Raw genomic sequence first — 23,919 nt, 5'->3', positions numbered from 1 at the left:
ATATATATATATATATATATATATATAGATATAGATATATATATATATATATATATATATATATATATATATATAGATATATATAGATATATATATATATATATATATATATATATATATATATATAGATATAGATATAGATATCATTAAAAAAAGAAAAGGTCATCTTTCCTGTGTCTAACTGACACACTCCTTTAAAGGAAGTTACCAAAGTTCAGCTTAATTCATCTTATCTTATGACGCCTGTATGAATAACCTGCCGTTGTACTAAAACAGCTTTTAATCCTTAGTAGCTTGCAAGCAGTTACATTTTCTTTTACACATTTGTGTAAATTGAGATATTTATTCATGGATGATTTGATTTTGTTTTTTGTTTACTCAGCCTTGATCCCCATATAAGCCTGTTTTTCTCCATAAAAACGTGAAGTTAAAATTTTTTCTTGTTTATTAACACAAGCAACACATGGTAAGCAATAGTTAAAAATGTAATTTTTGTGTAGAGTATTTCTTTAAGTTAATTTATAAAATTGCATCCTTAACCTTGCTTATTTAGAATGCAAAAGAGGTATGTACTTAGCAGACTCCGCTGCAAAGATGTAAAGCACAGGGTGGCAAGGCCCTATTTATAACTTTCACTGTTACCTTTGGGCTGCAGATATACATATATTAACATAACTTGTGACATTTTGTTGAAACTGCATCTCCTTTGTTAACTATGGTTCAGGCTGCTCTCTCTCTCTCTCTCTCTCTCTATACTAGTTATGTGCCCCAACTACGCTTGCGTGTTAAAGTTGTCTGTGAAGGGCTCCCTGTTTATACGCGCTGCCAGTTGTGAACTGGGCCCTTCGTCACACAGCATTATGATTTTTTATAAGGGAAACAAAATTACAAAAGAAAACCCTTGGACACTGATTCGATAGGAATGGCCTACTCGGAATCACTGTCCAAATCGTGATTATGTGGTGATGTAGGAGCATTTCTGCTTCTGTCCATTCACAGTCCGTCTCGTTTTCACGACGCTGTCGTTTCCTCTCCTGATCTCTTCTCAACCTTTCTCCAATCTCGCAGGTTGCTTTGTGGCAATCCAAAGAGTAAGGCAATATACACAGAGCAATGGTTATAAAAGGGGAACACATAGGTATCAAGGCTCTTTATAGCATAAATAAGGATCACTTCACTGACATGTGAGCAAGCCACGGTACAACTGTTAGACGCGCAGCACTCGCCGGCTACAACATAACAATAATAATTTCCGGATCGTGCTGTTATGTTGTCATTTATTTTACCCACTGTCTTTCTTTCATTCATATGTTACGTAGGCACATACTTTTATCTTCGGCAATCTCATTCTCTAATCAGGCCTCAGGAGCTAACCAGTTTAACACTGTCCACCACCCCTTTCATTATTTCAGCACATTGTTGACATCCGTGAGTAACAACAACGTACTAAACTGGAAGGTGGTCTATGCATGCGTGGAATTCGCGGATAAACAAAGATCAAGATCTAAATGAAGATCTCTTTAGTTAATTTAAAACACAACAATTTGTTTAATTTGAATGTCTGTGTTTTAAGGTGTGACTGGAGTACTACAGTCTTCAGTAGTATAAGCCTGGAGGAGATTCATAATGCAATGCCTATGTTTTAGCTGTCTCTCTACTGCCATCTAGTGCTTCTTCTTCTAATTCATTCGTGGACAAACAAAGATCAAGATCCAAATGAAGATTATATACTGTATATATATATATTGTTCTGTGGCTACTATCTGTCACATATTCACTGTCATCCTGGTGGTGCATCATTTTCCCAGTATATGGAACCACTTTAGGTAACATTTTAAGGAAAAGATGTTTCACTGAGCTCTCCTTATTTGCAGTGTGCTCAAACATGGGTTACTGGAATTTAATGCAGAAGACTTTGCCACATATCTAAATGACGATCATCCCATCCTGATATACCTGGCATGGCTGAAAACAGACTTTAAACATTATAGTAACATCATACATTAAAATGCTTAAAAGCAGTAAATTGCAGTGCCACCATTAAATTAGCATATAGTTTCCTGAATGTCTTTGATTGTGCACAACTGCCATTCCCTTATACAGAAGTAATTTAGAGTTGCCAGTCATCTTAAACACCTTGTCTGTGGGATGTATGAAGAAGCATTGCCAAATGGAAAATGTTTAGATACCATACATATAGTGCCTGGGCTGGAAATCTAACCTAGGTGCTTGCTACTGTTCCACCCTTTATTTAGGTGAATTATTTGCATGTCGATTTTGAGATTTATAATTAAACAGTGACAAATAATTATGTAAATAATTATTTCCTAAATCTGCATTGCCACTTTTATAAGTAACATCTGTGTGAGATATGTGAAAACTGCTTTTATAGCCAGTTTATAGCTTGTTTTATTCATGATGGTTGTGAAGAGCAGTACTTCTGTTTAGAATATGCCAAAGGGCTCAGTTAGGTTCTTTAATGAGTTTCCTCGTTGAGTATTCTAAATACTCAACTTGTATTTTATGCTATGGTAGATTTTTCTTCTTAGATGTACTGAGTCTGTTTGCAACATGGTAATTAAGTTTTTAAAATGTATAAAATAGTGCATAGTGTTTGATGTTACAAAAAGATTATTAAGCAGTCCCACAGCAGACACTAGTTTCTTCTTTCCTTCAAGCAGTGAATTACTTTTCTTAAGGTACTGTACATTAGCAAAATTGCTAATGCTGCAAAGCTTTGAAGATAAAGAAAGTATAAACTAGAGCATATCATTTGCCAAATGCAGTTTACAATTTGCCGTTTTTAAATGAACAGTGCATTGAATGCTTTTCTTCAGGGAACACTAAAGGTTTTTCTTTTCCATCCGCAGCAGGTGGAATCCATAAGAGATATATTCGGGTGTGCTTTCACATGTGTAAAATATTTCATGACACCGGATCCTCTCTGAGGCTTCCTAAGGTCTAATGTGAAAGTCTGTATGGTGCAAAGCCAAACCTCCAGAGTTTGCCAGGTTGGATATCCCTTACTGCGGCTGTCACATTGTAATTTCTTGCCTCTGGATTGGGTTGCAATGTTGTTCACAAACGTTAGTTGCTGCAGTGCTTTTAACCCTCTGTTTCCATGCTAGACACTCTAGTGCTTCTATTAAATTTTTGTTTTATACAATTGCAGATTATAGTTTGAAACTTATGCATTGAAAATCATTTTTAAGCTAGTAATATAAGCAAGGCAAAATTTAGAGCAGTAGTCAAGGAATTTATTTTTCTGGGACTCAACAGTCATTTGTGAGAGTAGGGTCACTTACTATGCCAAGCATATGCCAGTTTTCTTTTAACTGTAGTTGATTGTCACCATCAAAGAATTAATATTTACTTCTGCTGCTTTCTAGCTCCAGTAGAGTGGGTTTAAATCCTGGTCTGGTCAATATCTGCTTGAGGATATCCTCTAGTTTCTGTGGTTTTCCTCACACATCCCAAAGGTGAACAAGCTAAATTAATTAGAAAATTCTTGGAGGGTTGACTACTGGTGTGTGTACTCTGTGACTTGTTGGACAAGTGCTCCATCTAAGGCCTGGACCAGCTTGCACCTGATAGTTTTGGACAAGACTTTATGGATAAGCTGTTACTGAATGCAATAGAAAATATTCAGGAAACTATTACGTAGTTCAAAAATCAGATTGGATAAAAGTTACTAATTCCATTTGGAAGTTTCAAATGCATACAGCAGCAGAAACATAAACAATGATACAGACTCACAGGACGGATAATACAATCAATCAATTGATGAATGAATGAATGAGTACATAGTGTGGAAGCATTGAATTGCCTGTTATCAATTGGAAGAAAAGACCGCTAGTGGAGATTCTTAGAACGCTATAGCAGAATGAGTTTGTAGTTAAAAGTGCGCCAAGAGAGTGCCTCCTGGAGGGGATTTTGACATCATTCTCTTTTCCACAACAGCTTGCAGTATGTATAGATTTTGCTCTGTGATGGAGCAGTGTTTCCTGATAACTTTGTTCAGGCATTGTGCTTCTTTTGTGCTCACTATTGTTGATTGGTGAAATTCACCAACAGATTTTTGTGCTGTGAATTTACAGGGTTCAGCAATGACCTGACTTGCCAATTTTTTTTTCCCCAAAATTTGCCAAGTGTCTGTGGTGAGCTGGTGCCCTGCCTGGGATTTGTTTCCTGCCTTGTGCCCTATGTTGGCTGGGATTGGCTCTAGCAGACCCCTGTGACCCTGTAGTTAGGTTATAGCGGGTCGGATACTGGATTTGCCAAGTGTTTGGTTTAGGCAAATTTTTGCCAGCTCCCCATGATGCTTCGCAAGGCCAGAGTGACATCTCAGAGCATTAGCAGCCATGTTGGATTGGGATGTCACTACTCATCTGTGCTTCTTGCCCAAGTTGCATGATGCATGCACAGAACTGTCACGCATGTGAGTTGTAAATGTACTCTGCCTCACACTTTATGGTGCTGCCTGAACTCCTTAATGCGTGTGTCAATAATTTACGGCATATACATGCATGCTTGGTGTCACTACTTAATCAGTACTCCAGCCAAATTTGCACCCTGCATGCAGTAAAACTTGAACAATTTTTATTTGAGGTGTACATTAGTTGACCATAATGGGAATATTATGAAAATGCTTTTTTTCTTTTGCTTATTTTCATTGTATGTTGTGTCTTCATTTCTGGAATAAGCATTCTTCATGTATAGTTCAGATTATATAGTAACAGGGACATACCAAGTATATCGAAATGATTCCTTATATCACAGGCTCTTTGAGTGTCAGTTAGTTGTAGTAATAGGAGCTCAGAAGATGCTGAGATAGAGATAAAGTAGTTATAGTATTATGGATTTATAGTATATTTTATCTAAATTGCACTTTAGCGTAGTGGTTAGTACCGCTGCCTTATATCTCAGGTCATGTTTTTGGCCACAATAATTGGTCCAGCAGAGTTGGCAGATGCATTTCTAGCCCTTGGGCAACTTAAAAAACGATTACATTATTATAGTCAATTCAAAAATAGTCCATTTTCTCCTTCACCTTTGACTTCAATGCAGTTCACCTAGTTCACAGAAATTCACAAACATTTTTATGTTTTCGTCACACTCTAGGTGAAGTGAATTCAGTTGTATTCACTTATCACTAATCATCACTAAGAAATATATGCAAGAGGATATGTAGTGTAATAAGAGAGGTGTTTTCAGAAAACGAACTTGAACATAAGCTGTTGAATTGTTTCACATTTTATGATGTACTGTAATTAGACAATGGTTCATGGCAGTTCTCTAAACTTAGAATATTTCCACTAGAGTCTCAAATATTAAAAAAGGGTTCATTTTCATCAAGTGTGAAAATGTAGGCCAGAAATAAAATCCTGCTGCCTTTCTGGTGATATCTGTCTGACTGATAGGGTGGACTGGAACTTACTTGTCTCCAAATATAATAAAAAAGAGCTGTATTTCACCTTCTGCACGCATCTCTTCTCTGAACTGGTTGTCTGTCTTTCTCCCTGCAATTGATCCTTCACCCTAACTTGTCCAGCCTCTACACATGTTGGTCTACACAAATGAGGTAGAATCACTGGAAACACTTCTAAGGCCAGGAGTGGTTCTGTACAATATTCTAGGCCACCAAACCATTGTGCCCTTTGTTGGCTTATCCTTTTAAAACTGCCATATTTATAAAGTAGGGCCTGGATCTTTTTCACTTTTGAAAAGGGCTACTATGCTCCAGGTCTTTATATAAGGAACTATGCACTTCTCTTTTGTTTTTATTATAGGTAGGAGGAATTGTATTGGCCTCCTGTCTCCTTTGGGTCTGTCTGGGTGACCCTCCACAACACATTACCTTTGAGTGTTTAATAATGTTTTATTATAGTACTTCATATTCTTTCCCCATATAGAACATTTGGACATGTGGGTTATCATGCGTAAGGTGTGGTAATACCATCAGCAACAACATGACTGAAGATTATTTATAACTGTATTGGCATTTCTGTGAGAGGCAGGATAAGTAGGGATGTTATTTTAGTAGAAGCTACAGCTAGGGAACTGTACAGTTTTGGTGGTCCAGTTTTCCATATTTTTATCTTCAGTGTTTGTGTTCCCATAAAACCCAGGGGAGCTTGCTTGAGGTGGAATGAGCTACTGTAGCTTAATGATTTTCATCTTTGTTTTGTACAGCTATTATAATTCTATATCTCATAGAGTTATTTATATTTTGAACTTATTGTTTGCATACATAACCTAAACAAGCACAAGTTAATGTCTACTTAGTATATATTGTTTAAATGCATGCCTTAGCCTGCAGTGGGCTGGTGTCCTGCCCAGGGTTTGTTTCCTGCTTTGCGCCCTGTGTTGGCTGGAATTGGCTCCAGCAGACTCCCGTGACCCTGTAGTTTGGATATAACGGGTTAGATAATGGATGGATGTATCCCTTAGCGTACATAGACATTGTAACATTTTGTTAAATTTGCAGTTTAATAATTATCATACACAATTATCATACACAATTCTATTTTTAGTTCAGAATGATTTCCAGATGGACCTGAATAAAAACCAGGTAGTTAAATTATTCTTAAGGTTTGGCATTTCAGAAAGCTTTGGCAGTCAGTACATATGTGTATTTGTGTGTGTGTGTGTGTGTGTTTGCCTGTGCTTAGTTATTTATGAAACTGGTTAAATGAACTAATAAGACAACAACAGGAAATAGAGATAATAAGAGATTTACTGCAGCATAAACATCAGCACACTTCAGAATTCTTACAGTAAGAGAAATTAAAATAAAAAAAATATATAAGGACGTCTGCCTGTTTTTTTTTTCTTCTTTTCTTTGAGTCTTTGAGGTAGTTGTGCCTGTTTTGAATTTTTGGAAAATAACTTTAGTCACTCATTTTTTTTGTTTATTTAATATTGAATGTCAGCCAGAATTATTTTATTTTAAACTTGGAATTTAAAAATAACCTAAACGTAGGAAGATAAACTGTCAGGGCAGTAACAGATAATTGACTATGGATGTAAAAAATTGTTTTGGGACAAAGTGAGTGACAATTGTTTTGCTTTGTTCCCTATTTAATACCACTGTTCATCCTTGGAAATTCCTGTGCAGATCACTATGTCTTCTAATATCCTGAGCTGCCCAGATGGTATAAAGAGCTGTTTTTTTTTTGTTTTATTTTTTTACAGAAGGCTGTCATCAACAGGGTTTATATACAATGAAGAATTAGTTGTGTGAGAGTAATCAGAAAATTAAATTTCTCCACAAACGTTTTGCACTCGGTTCTTTTGAACCTATTGGTAAAGCCTATATTTTAATCTGCTTTTGATGTTTTTTTTTCTTTCTATTTTAGCTGAAGATTTACTGGATAGTTTCTTTGCATTTAGTCCTGGAGTTTAAATAAACATTTGGAAGTGCTCTCTGGAGATTCCACTGATTTTGTTCAGTGAAAATATGTTCTTCTGGAATTAATGGTGTGGCCAGAGTTTAGCTTTAACTCTGTCATCTCCAGTATTAAAGGCATGTTTAGATTAAGCTTCGTGATGGTTTTACTTAATGGCCATTTTAAGCAAGTCAGTCTCATTTTTGTTAGAAATTTCTATTTCTCTTTCTATTTCTTCTGATTTTCTTTTAGTCACGGTAATATCAGAATCACTAATTTGGTTTTAAACAGGTTAATGTGTGGAAGCATATTTGTTTTGGTGAAATCAGTTTTTAATCAGTCAGTATTTTTTAAGAATGGCTCATTTGTCAAGGCAGTCAATCTTAATTTTTTTTCTTTTGTTTTTCAAATGATTTTATAACCCTAATTTAGTAAATTTATGTGAATGATTGAAATACAAATTTCCATACCGGATCGGTCGAGCCCCGGGTTAACAACGACCGCCACCAGTACTGTTAGCCAACAGGGTGCTGGCAAAAATTCGGCTATTGTTGGCCGAAGAAGGAGAAGAAGAGGGGCGAGACTTGTCCGGGGGCAGGAGGAGAGGAGGAAAGAAAAGCGAGTGGAACTGAGGGTAGGAACTTTGAGTGTTGGCAGTATGACTGGTAAGGAGAGAGAGTTAGCAGATATGATGTAGAGAAGGAAGGATGATATATTGTGCGTGCAAGAGACTAAATGGAAGGGGAGTAAGGCCAGGTGGACTGGAGGTGGATTCAAATTGTTCTATCATGGTGTAGATGGGAGGAGAAATGGGGTAGGAGTTATTCTGAAGGAACAGTATGTCAAGAGTGTTTTGGAGGTGAAAAGAGTGTCAGGCAGAGTAATGATTATGAAGCTGGAAATTGGAGGTGTGATAATGAATGTTGTTAGTGCATATTCACCGCAAGTTGGGTGTACAATGGGTGAGAGAGAAGATTTTTGGAGTGAGTTGGATGAAGTGATGAACAGTGTACCCAAGGGACAGAAAGTGGTGATTGGAGCGGATTTCAATGGCCATGTTGGAGAAGGGAACAGTAGAGATGAGGAGGTGATGGGCAGGTATGGTGTCAAGGAGAGGAATGAAGAAGGTCAGAGAATAATGGGCTTTCCCAAAAGGATAAACATGGCTGTGGTAAATACATATTTTAAGAAGAGGGAGGAACATAGGGTTATGTACAAGAGTGGAGGAAGATGCACACAGGTAGATTACATCCTATGCAGAAGAGTTAATCTGAAGGAGGTTGAAGACGGCAAAGTGGTGGCAGGGGAAAGGTTAGTTAAGTAGCATAGGATGGTGGTCTGTAGGATGACATTGGAGATCAAGAAGAGGAAGAGAGTGAAGATAGAGCCAAGGATCAAATGGTGGAAGTTGAAAAAGAAAGACTACAAGGTTGAGTTTAGGGAGAATGTGAGTCAGGCACTGGGTGGTAGTGAAGAGTTACCAGACAGCTGGGAAACTACAGCAGATGTAGTAAGGATGACAGCAAGAAGGGTGTTTGGCGTGACATCTGGAAAGAGAAAGGAAGAAAAGAAAACCTGGTGGTGGAATGAGGAAGTACATGAGAGTATACAGAGGAAGAGGATGGCAAAGAAGAAGTGGGATAGTCAGAGAGATGCAGAAAGTAGACAAGAGTACAAGGAGATAAGTTGCAAGGTGAAGAGAGAGAGGTGGCGAAGGCTAAAGAAAAGGTGTATGATGAGTTGTATGAGAGGTTGGACACCAAGGAGGGAAAAAAGGACCTGTTCCGATTGGCTAGACAGAGGGACTGAGCTGGAAAAGATGTGCAGCAGATTAGGGTGATAAAGGATAAAGATGGAAACGTACTCACAAGCGAGGAGAGTGTGTTGAGCAGATGGATAGAGTACTTTGAGAGGTGGATGAATGAAGAGAACGAGAGAGAGAAGAGGTTGGATGTGGAGACAGTGAATCAGGAAGTGCAACAGATTAGCAAGGAGGAAGTAAGGACAGCTTTGAAGAGGATGAAGAATGGAAAGGGCGTTGGTCCAGATGACATACCTGTGGAACGATGGAGGTGTCTAGGAGAGATGGTATTGGAGTTCTTAACCAGATTGTTTGGTGGAATCTTGGAAAGATTGGATGCCTGAGGAGTGGAGAAGTGTACTGGTGCAGATATTTAAGAATAAGGGGCATGTGCATGACTGCAGCTATGTTTTACGGGTTGGAGACTGTGGCACTGATCAGAAAGCAGGCGACAGAGCTGGAGGTGGCAGAGTTAAAGATGCTAAAATTTGCATTGGGTGTGACGAGGATGGATAGGATTAGAAATGAGTACATTAGAGAATCAACTCAAGTTGGACGGTTGGGACGCAAAGTCAGAGAGGCGAGATTGCGTTGGTTTGGACATGTGCAGAGAAGAGATGCTGGGTATATTGGGAGAAGGTTGCGAAGGATAGAGCTGCCAGGGAAGAGGAAAAGAGGAAGGCCTAAGTGAAGGTTTATGGATGTGGCGTGGGAGGACATGCAGGTGATGGGTGTAACAGAACAAGATGTAGAGGACAGAAAGATATGGAAGAAGATGATCCACTGTGGCAACCCCTAACGGGAACAGCTGAAAGAAGAAGAAGAAGAATGTCAATGATTGAAAATAGAAAGCAGCAATAAACAATTGTCAGCTCCATGTTTTAAAACCACTTTGATTTATGAAATACATTAGTAATAGACCCTGAGGGATTTCATTTAGTTATGCTTCCACAAAGTCAGTCAGTCAGGCAGCTAGTAATTGTCCAACCTGCTATATCCTAACACAATGTCACGGGAGTCTGCTGGACCCAATCTCAGCCAACAGAGGGTGCAAGGCAGGAACAAACCTCTGGCAGGGCGCAAGCCCACCGCAGTTCTACAAAGTTTTTTATAATATGGTGACAGGCTGAATAGGCAAGACCAGAACACCTCTCTTCCTAGCATCCTGACATAGTTTGTCCTGTGGAGAATGAGGAATAATTAAATTAATACACTTTTTTTGATCATCGGTTACTGTCCTCACCACATACAGTATGTAATGAAGAAGTGGTGCAGTAACCATTAATCCCAATGTCTAGCTGATTTATAAATGCTAGCGGTACTTTGCACAGCCTCAACATTAATAAACATCAAACCTAAGGAAATGAACAAAGTTTTAGCTGATTTTAGTAGTGCTATTTAAGATCCGATGTTCTACTATGTATTGCCTAAATCTATGGATAATATTTCCAGTCTCGCCCATTTCCTCACCCTTTTTATTTACAATTTAATTAGTGCTTAAAGTATATTCTAGAACTTTTTTGACTCTGCTTGCAGGTTGCTCTGCGAGGGCAATAAATATCTCTCACTCCATAGCTTTCTCTTTGGTCACTGCTGCAATGTTTACTCTTTAGCTCAACACTATTGCTAAGTCAGATCTGGAAACTCTCTTGTAATTTTCCATGGAAAGCCCTCATCTTTAACTTGACAGTGTCCTTAATGGCTGATGTGAAACAGTGAATTCTAGGGTTGAAGTTACGATCTGCACTATCCACCTTTTGGCCACATCTCCTTGCAGTCACTTTCACTGTTTTCTTCACCAGAATTCATTCAGACTTCACATTACTGAATTTTCTTGAGATTTTTGAGATGCTCATATGGAGGTAAGAGTTGAACTTGGTTGGAGTGGGGTGGAACGAGTGGACACTGTGGCACCCTCAGATTGTTTTTGGGTCTCCCACCTCTGTATTGCTGAATCTCTAGCTGTCTAAACCAGGTCACCTTTAATTACTGGTTGACTTATCAACACCTTTCTTTTTAAGCAAATGTCCAGAATATTCCTCAGGCTCAAAACAGATTACAATAACTACATATTCATTTACTGACAAGTGGTCCAATGTGTTTTGGTGTTACTTATAAGCATACTTGTGTTCAAATGTGGGTAATTTATGATTGGCACAGAAATCTAGCAATGTTATTCAGAATACTGGAATTCAGATTGGACATATTATCCCAGTCCAACCTGGAGTTGGTTCCTGCCTACTTTCTGACAATTTCATACTTTATGCTGAACTGGAGTACATGAGTGAGAATGAATATATATATATAGGAACATGGCCCGGACACAGACAGATGGACAACGGTTTGTCACCCAGCACACACATGTTTATTATACACAATATTTACAAGTAAAGTCAAGTCCGTGCACAACCCCAGTGCCTTCAGCACCGATTCCCCAATGTCCAGGCCTTACAGTCCAGTGCCTGCCGGCCCCTTTTATACCAGCCCAGATGTGGCGGAAGTGCAGAGGTCCAGGGTTCTTCAGGCACCGGGGCATCCCCTGGCTGTGGCCACGGGCCCCTACAGGGTTGAGCTTCCAAGCTCTGCACCCGTAGTCCCCAGTGCAACCAGGGCGGTCGCCCCCTCATGGTCTGGAAGAGGCGCAAGCCCTCCTCTGGTCCTGGGCACCCCGGCTAGTAGATAGATAGTGTATATATATAAACTGCTCAAAATATTAAAGGAACAATTTGAAAACACATCAGATCTCAATGGGAAAAAAGTTCTGCTGGCTATCTATACTGATATGGACTGGGTAATGTGTTAGGAACGAAAGGATGCCACATCATTTGATGGAAGTGAAAATTATCAACCTACAGAGGACTGAATTCAAAGACACCCTGAAAATCAAAGTGAAAAAAATAATGCAGCAGGCTAGTCCATTATGACAAAATTTAATTGCAGCAATTCAAAATTGTATTCAGTAGTTTGTATGGCCCTCACATGCTTGTATGCATACCTGACAACATCGGGGGACATTCTCCTAATGAGACAACGGGTGGTGTCCTGGGGGATCGCCTCCCAGATCTGGACCAGGGCATCAATGAGCTCCTGGATGGTCTGAGGCACAACCTTGAGGTGTCCGATAGACTAAACATAATGTCCCAGAGGTGTTCTATTGGATTTAGGGCAGGTGAGCGTAGGGGCCAATCAATGGTATCAATTCCTTTATCCACCAAGAACTGCCTGCATACTCTTGCCACATGACGCTGGGCATTGTCATGCACCAGGAGGAACCCAGGACCCACTGCACCAGCATAGGGTCTGACAATGGGTCCAAGGATTTCACCTAATGGCAGTCAAGGTGCCGTTGTCTAGCCTGTAGAGGTCTGAGCGTCCCTCCATGGATATGCCTTCCCAGACCTACACTGACCCACCACCAAACCGGTCATGCTAAATGATGTTACAGGCAGTATAATGTTCTCCACGGCTTCTCCAGACCCCTTCACATCTGTCACATGTGCTCAGGGTGAACCTGTTCTCATCTGTGAAAAGCACAGGGCCATGGTGGTAGACCTGTCAATTCTGGTATTCAATGGCGAATGCCAATCGAGCTCCATGTAGCCGGGCAGCGAGCACAGGTCCCACTAGATGATGTTGGGCCCTAAGGTCAGCCTCATAAGTCTCCTTCTGATTGTTTGGTCAGACATTCACACCAGTGGCCTGCTGGAGGTCATTTTGTAGGACTCTGGCAGTGTCCATCCTGGTCCTCCTTGCCCAAAGGAGCAGATTCCGGTCCTGCTGATAGGTTAAGGACCTTCTACGGCCCTGTCCAGCTCTGCAGGAGTAACTGCCTGTCTCCTGGGATCTCCTCCATATCCCTGAGATTTTGCTGGGGGACACAGCAAATCTTCTGGCAATGGCACGTATTGATGTGCCATCCTGGAGAAGTTGGACTACCTGTGCAACCTCCGAAGGGTTCAGGTATCGCCTCATGCTACCAGTAGTGACAGTGACCGTAGCCAAATGCAAAACTAGTGAAAAAACAGTCAGAAAAGATTAGCAGGGAAAAATGTCAGTGGCCTCCACCTGTTAAACCATTCCTGTTTTGGGGGTCGTCTCATTGTTGCCCCTCTAGTGTCCCTGTTGATAATTTAATTAACACCAAAGCAGCTGAAACTGATTAACAACCCTCTCTGCTACTTAACTGACCAGATCAATATGCCAGAAGGTTCATTGACTTGATGCTATACTCTGATTAAAAAGTGTTCCTTTAATTTTTTATGAGCAGTATATATATATATATATATATATATACATACATACAGTATACGGTCAGTAATTAGTTGTTTTGGATATACTTATTGCCATTAGTTTTTTGACATGCATAACTAAGTATCTGTCTATCTGCCAATTAATTCTGTTACTTTTTTATTATATAATGACATTGTCCTTCATTGTTCTTTTGATTTTTTTTTTTCCTTCTTATGCCACTTGGGTCCCAATCCAGGTGGTTCGTTGTGAGATGGGTACTGCAACACGCTATCAGCGCATGCTCCCAAATTCCTCCTCCTCCTCCTTATGCTACTTTGAGTTCTTCACTAATCAGACCAGATTGTTCCAAGCTATTTCTTTTTTCTGTAGACTGCAGTTCAAAATCTTTCCGTCTTGATCTGCCATTTGTAGGATATATTTGTACTTCTTATTGTCTTTGTACTCAAAGTCTTTTCAGTTCTGTTTTCAGACATCCTCCTTCATCTTCACACCTCTAAACCTTACAATACTGCATACTCCTTGAGATACTAGTTCACATACTTAGATAAAGTTCCTTCTCTTAATGTACACATTTTAGGGTATTGCTGTTTTTCCTTAATCTTTCCTGATAATCTTTTCACACCCAAATAAATTCAGGTGACAATATGTTTGCATGCTCAGATTTATTTGTATCTACTCTGTAGTGCTTTTCCATCTGCTGTTTTTCTGCCTATGGTTTTTTAGGACACATGCTGTCTATGAAAAATGGGTGTAGGCATGTATTAATGAACCTATCAGCCCACAAGCGCACAAATTTCCAAACAAGTGGTGAATGCAAAAATTTTGGAACCTCAATGAAAATAGCACTTGGCTTAACTTTTAATAGTTTAAACACTGCATATAAAAACAACTAAACATGAGGAAGAAATTTTTGTGAGGTTTTGTGAACCTCTGAGTCACCAGTGAAAACCAGTGAACACTGTTCAGTCACTGGGAGCTTCTCCCAAGTATCTTGGTTCAGTGAATTGATGTTCAAATGCTGAATGACAGACAGATATTCGAGCATTCTTATAGGCAGCTGTATTAGGAACTCTTAACTGATACTTTCATTACTATTTGTTGTCTTCAAACTTTGGTCCAGTAAATAGTATAGATACATTAGGCGCTTTTTTAAATTCTATGTCTTTTAAGTAAACCATACTGGAATACAGGGTATTAAGCTGTCTTAACTAACATAATCTTGCACCTGACCATCATCTTTATCTTCATTCTTCTCTTGACTTTGGATATTTACAGTGTTTTATATTTCCCCTGCAGTTTCAGATTTGATTTCGTAGAAAGGATAACATATATCATTTGATTTATAGCAAAATGTTTGTAATTAGGTTTATATTTATATATAAATCTAAGTCCATTTTGAATGCAAAGTGATACATGCATCAGTTTTAAAGCACCCATTGACATGTGTTCAATTTGCATTTGCTCTCAGTGTTTTCACATTTGCATACCTTATGTTTCTTTGTTTTTTAAAGCCAGAAATTGGTGTTGTGATTGGAAAAGTAATTTAAACGATTTCTTATTTTCATACTTTAATTTTCTAAATTTTCTCCCTTTCTTCCAAAATCATTTTAGTTGAAAAATTACTTTGCCAATAATTTGTTGTTTGTTTTATTTGTACAAAAGTGTTAACCCTTTGATTTGCTTATAGCTCTGTTGCTGTTACAAAGAAGGAAAAATCTGATGTATTTAATTAAAATTCTTTGCCTTGTAAAAAAATGTAAAATTGTGAAAGGTATTTGTATGAATAGATACTTTTAGTAAGGGAAGTAGCACAACAGTAAGAATTTATAGGAAGTGCAGTTCTTGCTAAGATGACATGTGTGGCTTTCAAAAACTAGATGCAATGACAACTGAAACATGGACTACATCATGGGTTTAAAAAATTAAAAAATGTCTCTGCTTAAATAAACAGTTACCGATAGCTGTTATAGCTTTTACTGTTTTTTCCACCATAGACCAACATCCATTAACATCTGAAAGGATAAGAGGGACAGCAAGGATAATTCCCTAAATTCCTAATGTCACTGTGGAAACTTTCTTTAAACTTTTTCAGTTCTGAACATTGTGGCTCTCTGGCCTTTTCTAGCTTTTGAGTTTTCAGTTATTAAAATGTACTGTGATGAACAGGATTGATTTGTAGAACACAAGTATAACCCCACACAATTCACTCCTTTTATATTGATGAGAGGTTTTAATCTTTTCTTCTTTTCCTGTCCTTTGGTCCTGTTTGGTGACTGACTATGTTAATGTTGTGTGCACTCTAAATATAGGTGTTTTATAATGTGTTGATAAAATGTAAATATCATTAGAATTCCAATGATATACAATTCTATTACATATATGATATATTCCACTTGGCAGAATTCTGAATTTCGAAGATGTACACAAAGAAAAAAAAACATTTTCTAGATTCAGTAATTCTTATTACACTGCATTGGGACTTACACTGAAAGTGGAGGAAGTTTTCTGCATACAACATATTTTTATATTAGTTAATTCCCTACCTATCAAAATGTCCTAGATAGACAGATAGATAGATAGATGTCAAGATCCAAGAGAAATTCTAAAACAAACTGGTATAAGATGAGGTGGAAGCAGTAAGGGTTTTCTGTCTCAGCAGTTTAGCTCAGTTTAATGAATAAGTCATTATATAATATCTTCCCAAGTGCATCCAGTCATCTTTCTTAGGTCAAGACTGCATCATTTCCCTGTGCCCACTGTGCAGAGAAACTGAAAAATATGATTTGCTGTTTCCCCAAAATGCCGGGCATGTCATATTATACTTAACACTTCTACCACATGTTGAAAACACGTGGAGGCACCAAAACATAACAAGGCAAGGAGCTATAGCTTCTCCTCTTGAGTCAGTGGAGGTCCTTGGAACAGCTGAAGCCTGACACAGGTTAGCACTGGGGGGCTAGTTTATGTCTGACATTGTAGTAGGAATACGTAGGCCAGATACACAGTTGCAATCAGAAATGTGTCAAAACAGACACATTAGCAATGCTAGAGATAAATGTTCCCTAAATAACTGCAAAGTAAGGAGGGTGAAGAAAGGGGCAGATATGAGGCATTGCTGCTTAAGTGCTACTCAACTTAACAAGACAAGTTTCCAAAACAATTGTCAAAAACAACTTCGGAAATATCAAACATATCCTTTAAGGATGGAGGCTGTATCTTAAAATCAAAAAGTCCTTATGCTTTTATCCAGTTTAGAGTTATCCTCACGTTACATGAATCTTCCTGTTCAGAAAGTTACCTGGGTTTAAAAATTAGGTTCTCCAAATCTTTTCCATTTGATCTGTGTCAGAGGTTATTGTGCAGTTGTGTGTAAATGTGTCTTTTATATTTGATCTGTCCTCAGTTTTTTTTAAGAACTGACTCTCATAGTGTTTTGCATGATGTAATTCTTAGAATCATTGTGCAGTGCAGTTCAGTTCTGACCTTATTTAATGTTTTTATATCTCAAATCAGGAACTAAAAATACTATGCATCTTTCAGAAATTTCACTTACGAAAACACAGATTTTGCAACACATTTTTGTTTTTCAGTTCTTTAATTTATTTATATTGGGAACCACATTGGTAATTTAACTTTTAAGCACCATGAAGAAAGATCATGAGATGTTGTTAGCTTTTATAAACAAAACTATATTTTTCAACAATCCTTCCATGTCAGTATCATTGTCAGTAATATAAATTGGATAGGATAACATCAAAGTACAGATTCCTGATGGATTTCACTGATGACCTGTGTGTATAGAATATTCTCCTTTTTATTGCATTATATTTTCCCATACTTTTTCTGGAGGAAATGTTAATTGGCATGTTGAGATATAATATTGCAACCTGTTTAAGGTTAGTTTCTGCCTCATGCCTGTAAAAACAGCAGAAACATTCTTGTACAAAAAACCTGTACTCTTCTTCAGTGGACCCCATAACAATAAAGTACCTCCAGATGTGCATGTCATAAGGTCTGTGCAAGCAGCCGTCATCTTTTTGAAAATCTTCATCAGAAATGGTGAATACTTTATAAGTCCCTTGGTATCAAATGGGTCAGAATTGGAATCTAAAGCATTGTTGGTAAGTGAGCAAAATCATTATATAGCATAAAAAAAACTTTGCAAGATGACCATGTGGAATATCTGAAGGCAAAGAATAATCTCAGGATGGCACTTTTCATTTTAAAGTGGCAGTGGTGTAAATTATGTATTAATACAATCCAGAAAAATAAAACTAATCGATGGGCAACTCTTAAGCAGAGAGGTTCTTATTGGCTGTCATTCCATGTTCATCTTCAGAAACACTTTTGGGGTCAGTGACTGTTGTCCATGCTAAAACTATCTTCTGTCTCTGTCAAACTCTCTCATAATCTGTGTCTAGTCTTTATAGTTATGTATCTCCAATACAGCTCCAGAGTGAGTTTCTTTTAAAAGAAAAAAGAAAGAAAAGATTTGGCTAAAGCTATATTGAAATGCTGGCGCATGAAATGAATCACATACACACACTTGCACATGTGGTTCTGCCCAAATGTGAATTGTTTTCTCACTCTCATCCACATAGCTATGCAATAATTTACAAAAAAAACTATTACTTATAATCAATCATATTTTTTCAGTAAATGTAGTAAGAAGATTATATGCTAATCTGAAAACTGTTGGTGCACCAGTTATTTCAGTTAGCTAACAAAAGTAAGCCTGTAAGCTTCCCTGAGCCGACTCCCTCACAGTGCTTCTATAGACTCAAAGATACTGTATATGCAAATGAGAGAATAAACAGTGGGCTTACTTTATAAACACGGAAGGACTAATGGAATGAAGTAAATGGCCACAAATGAGGCAAATTTTAGAAAGTAAAATATGATTGGTATAAAGCTATGTCAAAATGCTAGCACATTTATTAAATCACATACACACACTTGTACATATTAGATGATATATACACACTTGCACTATTGAATCGCATACAATGTGTTACGGCAGATGTGTACATAAGTATAAAGAGATGACTTTATTTTTACTTTTGTTTGCATTGTTGGGTATTCTGTCTGCATTCAAATGTTTTCACACACCTTGGAATATAAAGTACACTGCCATTATCAAGTGGATGTAGGCAGAGCTTGGAACATTCAGGTTGTTCTTTCCACAATATTCCACCTTGTGTTCTCTCCTTTCTCCACTGTGCACCTCATACTCACAGCTCTGCTGCTCTCAAACACTTGGCACACTTTGATGCTGTCTTTGTACTTTGTATACCAAGTTGTGTGAAAACATTCCATTGCCAGGTAATGGTTTTTGTACTTTTTATTTAACAACAATAACAACAACAACATTTATTTATATAGCACATTTTCATACAAAAAGTAGCTCAAAGTGCTTTACGTAATGAAGAAAAGAAAAATAAAAGACAAAATAAGAAAGTAAAATAAGACAACATTAGTTAACATAGAAAATGAGTATGGTCCGATGGCCAGGGTGGACAGAAAAAACAGAAAAAAAACTCCAGACGGCTGGAGAAAAAAAAAAATCTGCAGGGGTTCCAGGCCCCGGGACCGCCTCTGGGCATTCTACCTAACATAAATGAAATAGTCCTCTTTGTAGTTAGGGTTCTCACGGAGTCACTTGGTGTTAATGGTCATACAGACTTCTGGCTTTGAATCCATCCATCATTGTTGGAACATCACGGTGCTTTGAGTAGATGAGGATACTGGAAAAGGAAACAGAAGAGAGAGTAGAGGTTAGTACGGATTTTAGAGCCACCATGAATAGTTATTATAATGAATTGATATACAGAGTATCAGGATTTTGATTAAGTGAAGTTATAAGGCCATTTTAAAGTAATGTGTTTTCAGCAGTGTTTTAAAGTGCTCTACTGTATTAGCCTGGCGAATTCCTATTGGCAGGCTATTCCAGATTTTAGGTGCATAACAGCAGAAGGCCGCCTCACCACTTCTTTTAAGTTTTGTTCTTGGAATTCTAAGGAGACACTCATTTGAGGATCTGAGGTTACGATTTGGAATATAAGGTGTCAGACATTCCAATATAAAAGATGGGCTGAGATTATTTAAGGCTTTATAAACCATAAGCAGTATTTTAAAGTCAATCCTGAATGACACGGGTAACCAGTGTAGTGACATCAAAACTGGAGTAATGTGTTGATTTTCTTTTCCTAGTTAGGATTCTAGCAGCTGCATTCTGCACTAGTTGCAAATGATTTATGTCTTTTTTGGGTAGTCCTGAGAGGAGTGCGTTACAGTAATCTAGTCGACTGAAAACAAACGCGTGAACTAATTTCTCAGCATCTTTCAGTGATATAAGAGGTCTAACTTTAGCTATGTTTCTTAAGTGAAAAAATGCTGTCCTAGTGATCTGATTAATATGCGATTTAAAATTCAGATTACAGTCAACAATTACCCCTAAGCTTTTTACCTCCGTCTTGACTTTTAATCCTAATGTATCCAGTTTATTTCTAATAGCCTCATTGTATCCATTATTGCCAATCACTAAGATTTCAGTTTTCTCTTTATTTAACTTGAGAAAGTTACTATTCATCCATTCTGAGATACAAGTCAGACATTGTGTTAGTGAATCAAGAGAATCGGGTCATCAGGTGCTATTGATAAGTACAGCTGTGTGTCATCAGCATAGCTGTGGTAGCTCACGTTGTGCCCTGAGATAATCTGACCTAACGGAAGCATGTAGATTGAGAATAACAGCGGACCCAGGATAGAGCCTTGTGGAACACCATATTGGATATCATGTGTCTTTGAGTTGTAATTACCACAACTAACAAAAATTTTCTCCCTGTCAGGTAGGATTCAAACCAATTTAAGACACTGCCAGAGAGGCCCACCCATTGACTAAGGCGATTTCTAAGAATGTTGTGATCAATGGTGTCAAATGCAGCACTCAGATCTAAGAGGATGAGAACAGATAAATGGCCTCTGTCTGCACTTACCTGCAAATCATTTACTACTTTAACTAGTGCAGTTTCTGTGCTGTGATTTGTTCTAAAACCCAACTGAAATTTATCAAGAATAGCATGTTTATTGAGGTGGTCATTTAACTGCATAATGACTGCCTTCTCCAGAACTTTACTTAAGAAAGGCAGGTTAGAGATGGGTCTAAAATTTTCAAGAGCGAGGGTCAGATTATGTTTCTTAAGTAGGGGTTTAACTACAGCAGTCTTAAGACAGTCTGGGAAGACCCCCGTATCTAATGACAAATTTACTATGTCAAGAACATTATCAATTAGCACGCCATACTTCTTTGAAAAATTTGTTGGTATTGGGTCAAGGACGCAGGTGGAGGGTTTTAATTGAGATATTATTTTTTGTAAATCAGGTAAATCTATCCTAGTGAAAGAGTTTAATTTGTTTATAATAGACTGCTGGGGTTTAGGAGGATCCCTAATGTTGGGGATAAATACTATGTTATTTCTAATATCATTAATTTTTTGATTGAAAAATACAGCAATAGCCTCACAGGTTTTACTGGAAGTACTTAGGAGGCATTCCTTTGAGTTACCTGGGTTTAGTAGGCGATCAATTGTAGAGAATAAGACTCTGGGATTACTAGCATTGTTATTTATAATCTTAGAGAAATAGTAGCACCTCTCAAGACGGACAGTGTTATTGTATTCTGTATTTTTTAACTTTTAATATTTCATAGTGGATAGTAAGTTTAGTCTTCCTCCATTGACGCTCAGCTCTGCGGCATGTTCTCTTTAAATCAGACACTCTTTGGGTCTTCCATGGTATAACAATGCTAGAAGATTTTTACTGTCTTTTCAGGTGCAACTATGTCAACAGCAGCTCTCACTTTAGTATTAAATCTTTCCACCTTACTATTTACATTATCCTCGCTATTATAGTTGGCACTATAAATGGACTGATTGCTTAGAATGTTTGTAAGTTTTAAAGCTGCTGAAGTCAAAGAAGCGTTTTTTAACAATATGCTTCTCATGGTGTTTTTTATCATTATTTCTATATTAAAAAGTAGAAGAAAATGGTCTGATAGACCAATATCAATGATCTGCTTTATATCAACTTTTAGTCCTTTAGTAATCACTAAGTCTAATGTATTACCTGCTTTATGTGTAGGCTGATTAACCAGCTGTCTTAAATCAAAAGAGCCCAGGAGGTTCATAAATTCTTTTACTTTTAGATCACACTGATTATCTATATGAAAATTAAAGTCACCAACTATTAGGAGTGTGTCATAGTTAGTAATTAAAATTGACATTAAGTCAGAGAATTCCTCAAAAAAGGTGCGTTGAATTTTGGAGGTCTATACACGGATAATACTAGAACTTGAGAATCTCCATGGATAACAACGGAGAGATACTCAAAGAACTTGAACTTACCAAAACCGACATCTTTACATTTAAGAAAGTTTTGAACTTCTGCAGTTTACATGACTGTTCAAATACTGTATAATAAAAATAAATTGTTTGATTTCAAGCTTGATAAAAGACTCCAGTAATCATTGTGTTAGAAATTAAGTCAGAGGGATTTAATTTTACATGTTTTAAAATTTTTAGGCCTGTACAGTGATATATGCTGTTACCATCCAACATTTTATAAATTTCATGATATATAATTTTGCTTATATCACCCATGCAAAGGTAATGTACACAGTGGAGCAGCAAAACATTCCTACACCATCACACTATTACCCACATGTTCTGTTGAAAGTATGATGTTCTTACCATCAAATTCTATATTGGATCTAGGTCAGGCATAGTGGTACCCGTGTCATCCAAAGCATTTTCTTTTTATTGTTTATCTTATGAAACATCTTTCCAAAAAGCTTTGAGATAATCCAGGTGTTTATTTGTAAATTTGAGGCAAGCACTATTATTCTCTGAGGAAGAGGTCTCTGCCTTCCTAATCTCCCATGGATTCCATTTTTACTTTGTGTCTTTCTGATTGTGAAGACATGAACACTGACATTGGCTGAGGCTTTAGAGACCCACAGTTCTTTGGTTGTTCTTCTGGTATCCTCTTTGACTTTTTGAATGAGCCGCCTCTGTGCCCTTGGGGTAATTTTGACAAGCTGGCCTTTCCTAGGAAGATTCACTGTTCTGAATGTTCTCCATTTGGAGATAATGGATTGCCCTGTGGTGCAATGGAGTCCCAGAGCCTCAGAAATAGTGATTAACCCTTTCATGATTGGTAGCTTTCAGCAACTTTTTTCTCTTTTGGAATTTTCTTTGATCGAGATACAGTGTTCTCATAAAAATCTTTTTGTGACTACTTCACTTGTATTGTAAAGGCCAGTATATGGTGATGTGTAGATTTAACATGGTTAGTTGCAATCAGGCCAGGCTATTTTATGTTCAGTCAACTGAGTCTAATTGTCAGTTAACTTTGATCATTTGTTTAAGTGAGTAACTAAGAAGGCAATTACCATTTCACACAGACATTAAAGGTGCCGGATATTAAGTACCTATTATTAATGGTGATATATGTTTAGGATGGTTCCCCTTACCTAATATTGCATTTTGTCAGTAATTGTATTGGTATAATAGAGACACAAACATCTACTAATAATACAAGATGCAAATTCCATGGTCACTGTCAGAGGCATAATTTTGTACATCAAGTTAAGAATTCAAGGTGCACATTTCTGAAAATTAATATAAGAAAGTTCACAGTGTCAATTTTTGATCATAGTATTTAGGAAGTGGTGAATAGAAAAATGTTACTCAAAGGTCTACATTAAAAACTAAAGAAAAAAGATATTGCATTTAGGTTCTGGTTATTAAATAATTCATCACTAACATAAATCTCATTTATCTTTTTCAGAAGGGGACTGCTAACTATATATATGGCAAACCTGGTAAGTAAACATGCTCTATATATGTGTTTTTAAGTCTTGCTTTCTTTGGAATTTATTTCTGTCTGAAGCACTATGTTGAAAGCATTGTTACTTACTAAAGAAGTAAACGGACCACCAAATCATATCCTCATACATTACAACTGCATTGTTTGTCAGCTTTGGCAACACAGTCAGTAAAGACATATTTATTAGAATTGATGTAGGGTGCTCTCTTTGTTACAGTGATATAATGAGTGTGTAGCTCCAAGTCTGGACTTGAATAATGTTTAGGAATAATGTTCAAGAGTCTCTAAAGTGTGATGAACGTTAACATTGTCGGAGACGACTGAGGTGGCAACCCGGCCAGGACGCTTAGGAAGATCGGAGGAGGGCTTACGCCTTCCCCAGACCATGTGGGGGCGACCAGCCTGGTTCCTTTGGGGGCCACGGGTACAGAGCTTAGAAGCTCAACCCTATAGGGACCCATGGTCACCGCCAGGGGGCGCCTCCGTGCCTTTGGAGCCCTGGACCTCGGCACTTCTGCCACACCCGGAAGGGCCAGGGTGAAGAAGAATGGGGACACCTGGAGTGCTTCCAGGTACGCAGCTGGCATTTCCGCC

At 37.9% G+C, this 23,919-nt stretch overlaps 1 protein-coding gene across 2 annotated transcripts in view; it reads left to right on the top strand.

Moving 5' to 3' along the window:
* Window positions 1-23,919, top strand: part of tmem135 (transmembrane protein 135) — a 421,403-nt gene that overhangs the window by 56,882 nt on the left and 340,602 nt on the right. For both annotated transcript variants that reach the window (XM_039744170.1, XM_039744172.1), the window contains exon 4: window positions 23,287-23,320. In XM_039744170.1, the coding sequence (XP_039600104.1) occupies window positions 23,287-23,320 (34 nt within the window). The remainder of the gene's footprint in view (window positions 1-23,286; window positions 23,321-23,919) is intronic.

Source organism: Polypterus senegalus, chromosome 2 (genome assembly GCF_016835505.1).
Source record: "Polypterus senegalus isolate Bchr_013 chromosome 2, ASM1683550v1, whole genome shotgun sequence".
In the NCBI taxonomy this organism is placed as follows: domain Eukaryota; kingdom Metazoa; phylum Chordata; class Cladistia; order Polypteriformes; family Polypteridae; genus Polypterus; species Polypterus senegalus.
The sequence above is the reverse complement of the archived record's forward strand: the minus strand, read 5'-3'. Positions and strand labels throughout refer to the sequence as shown.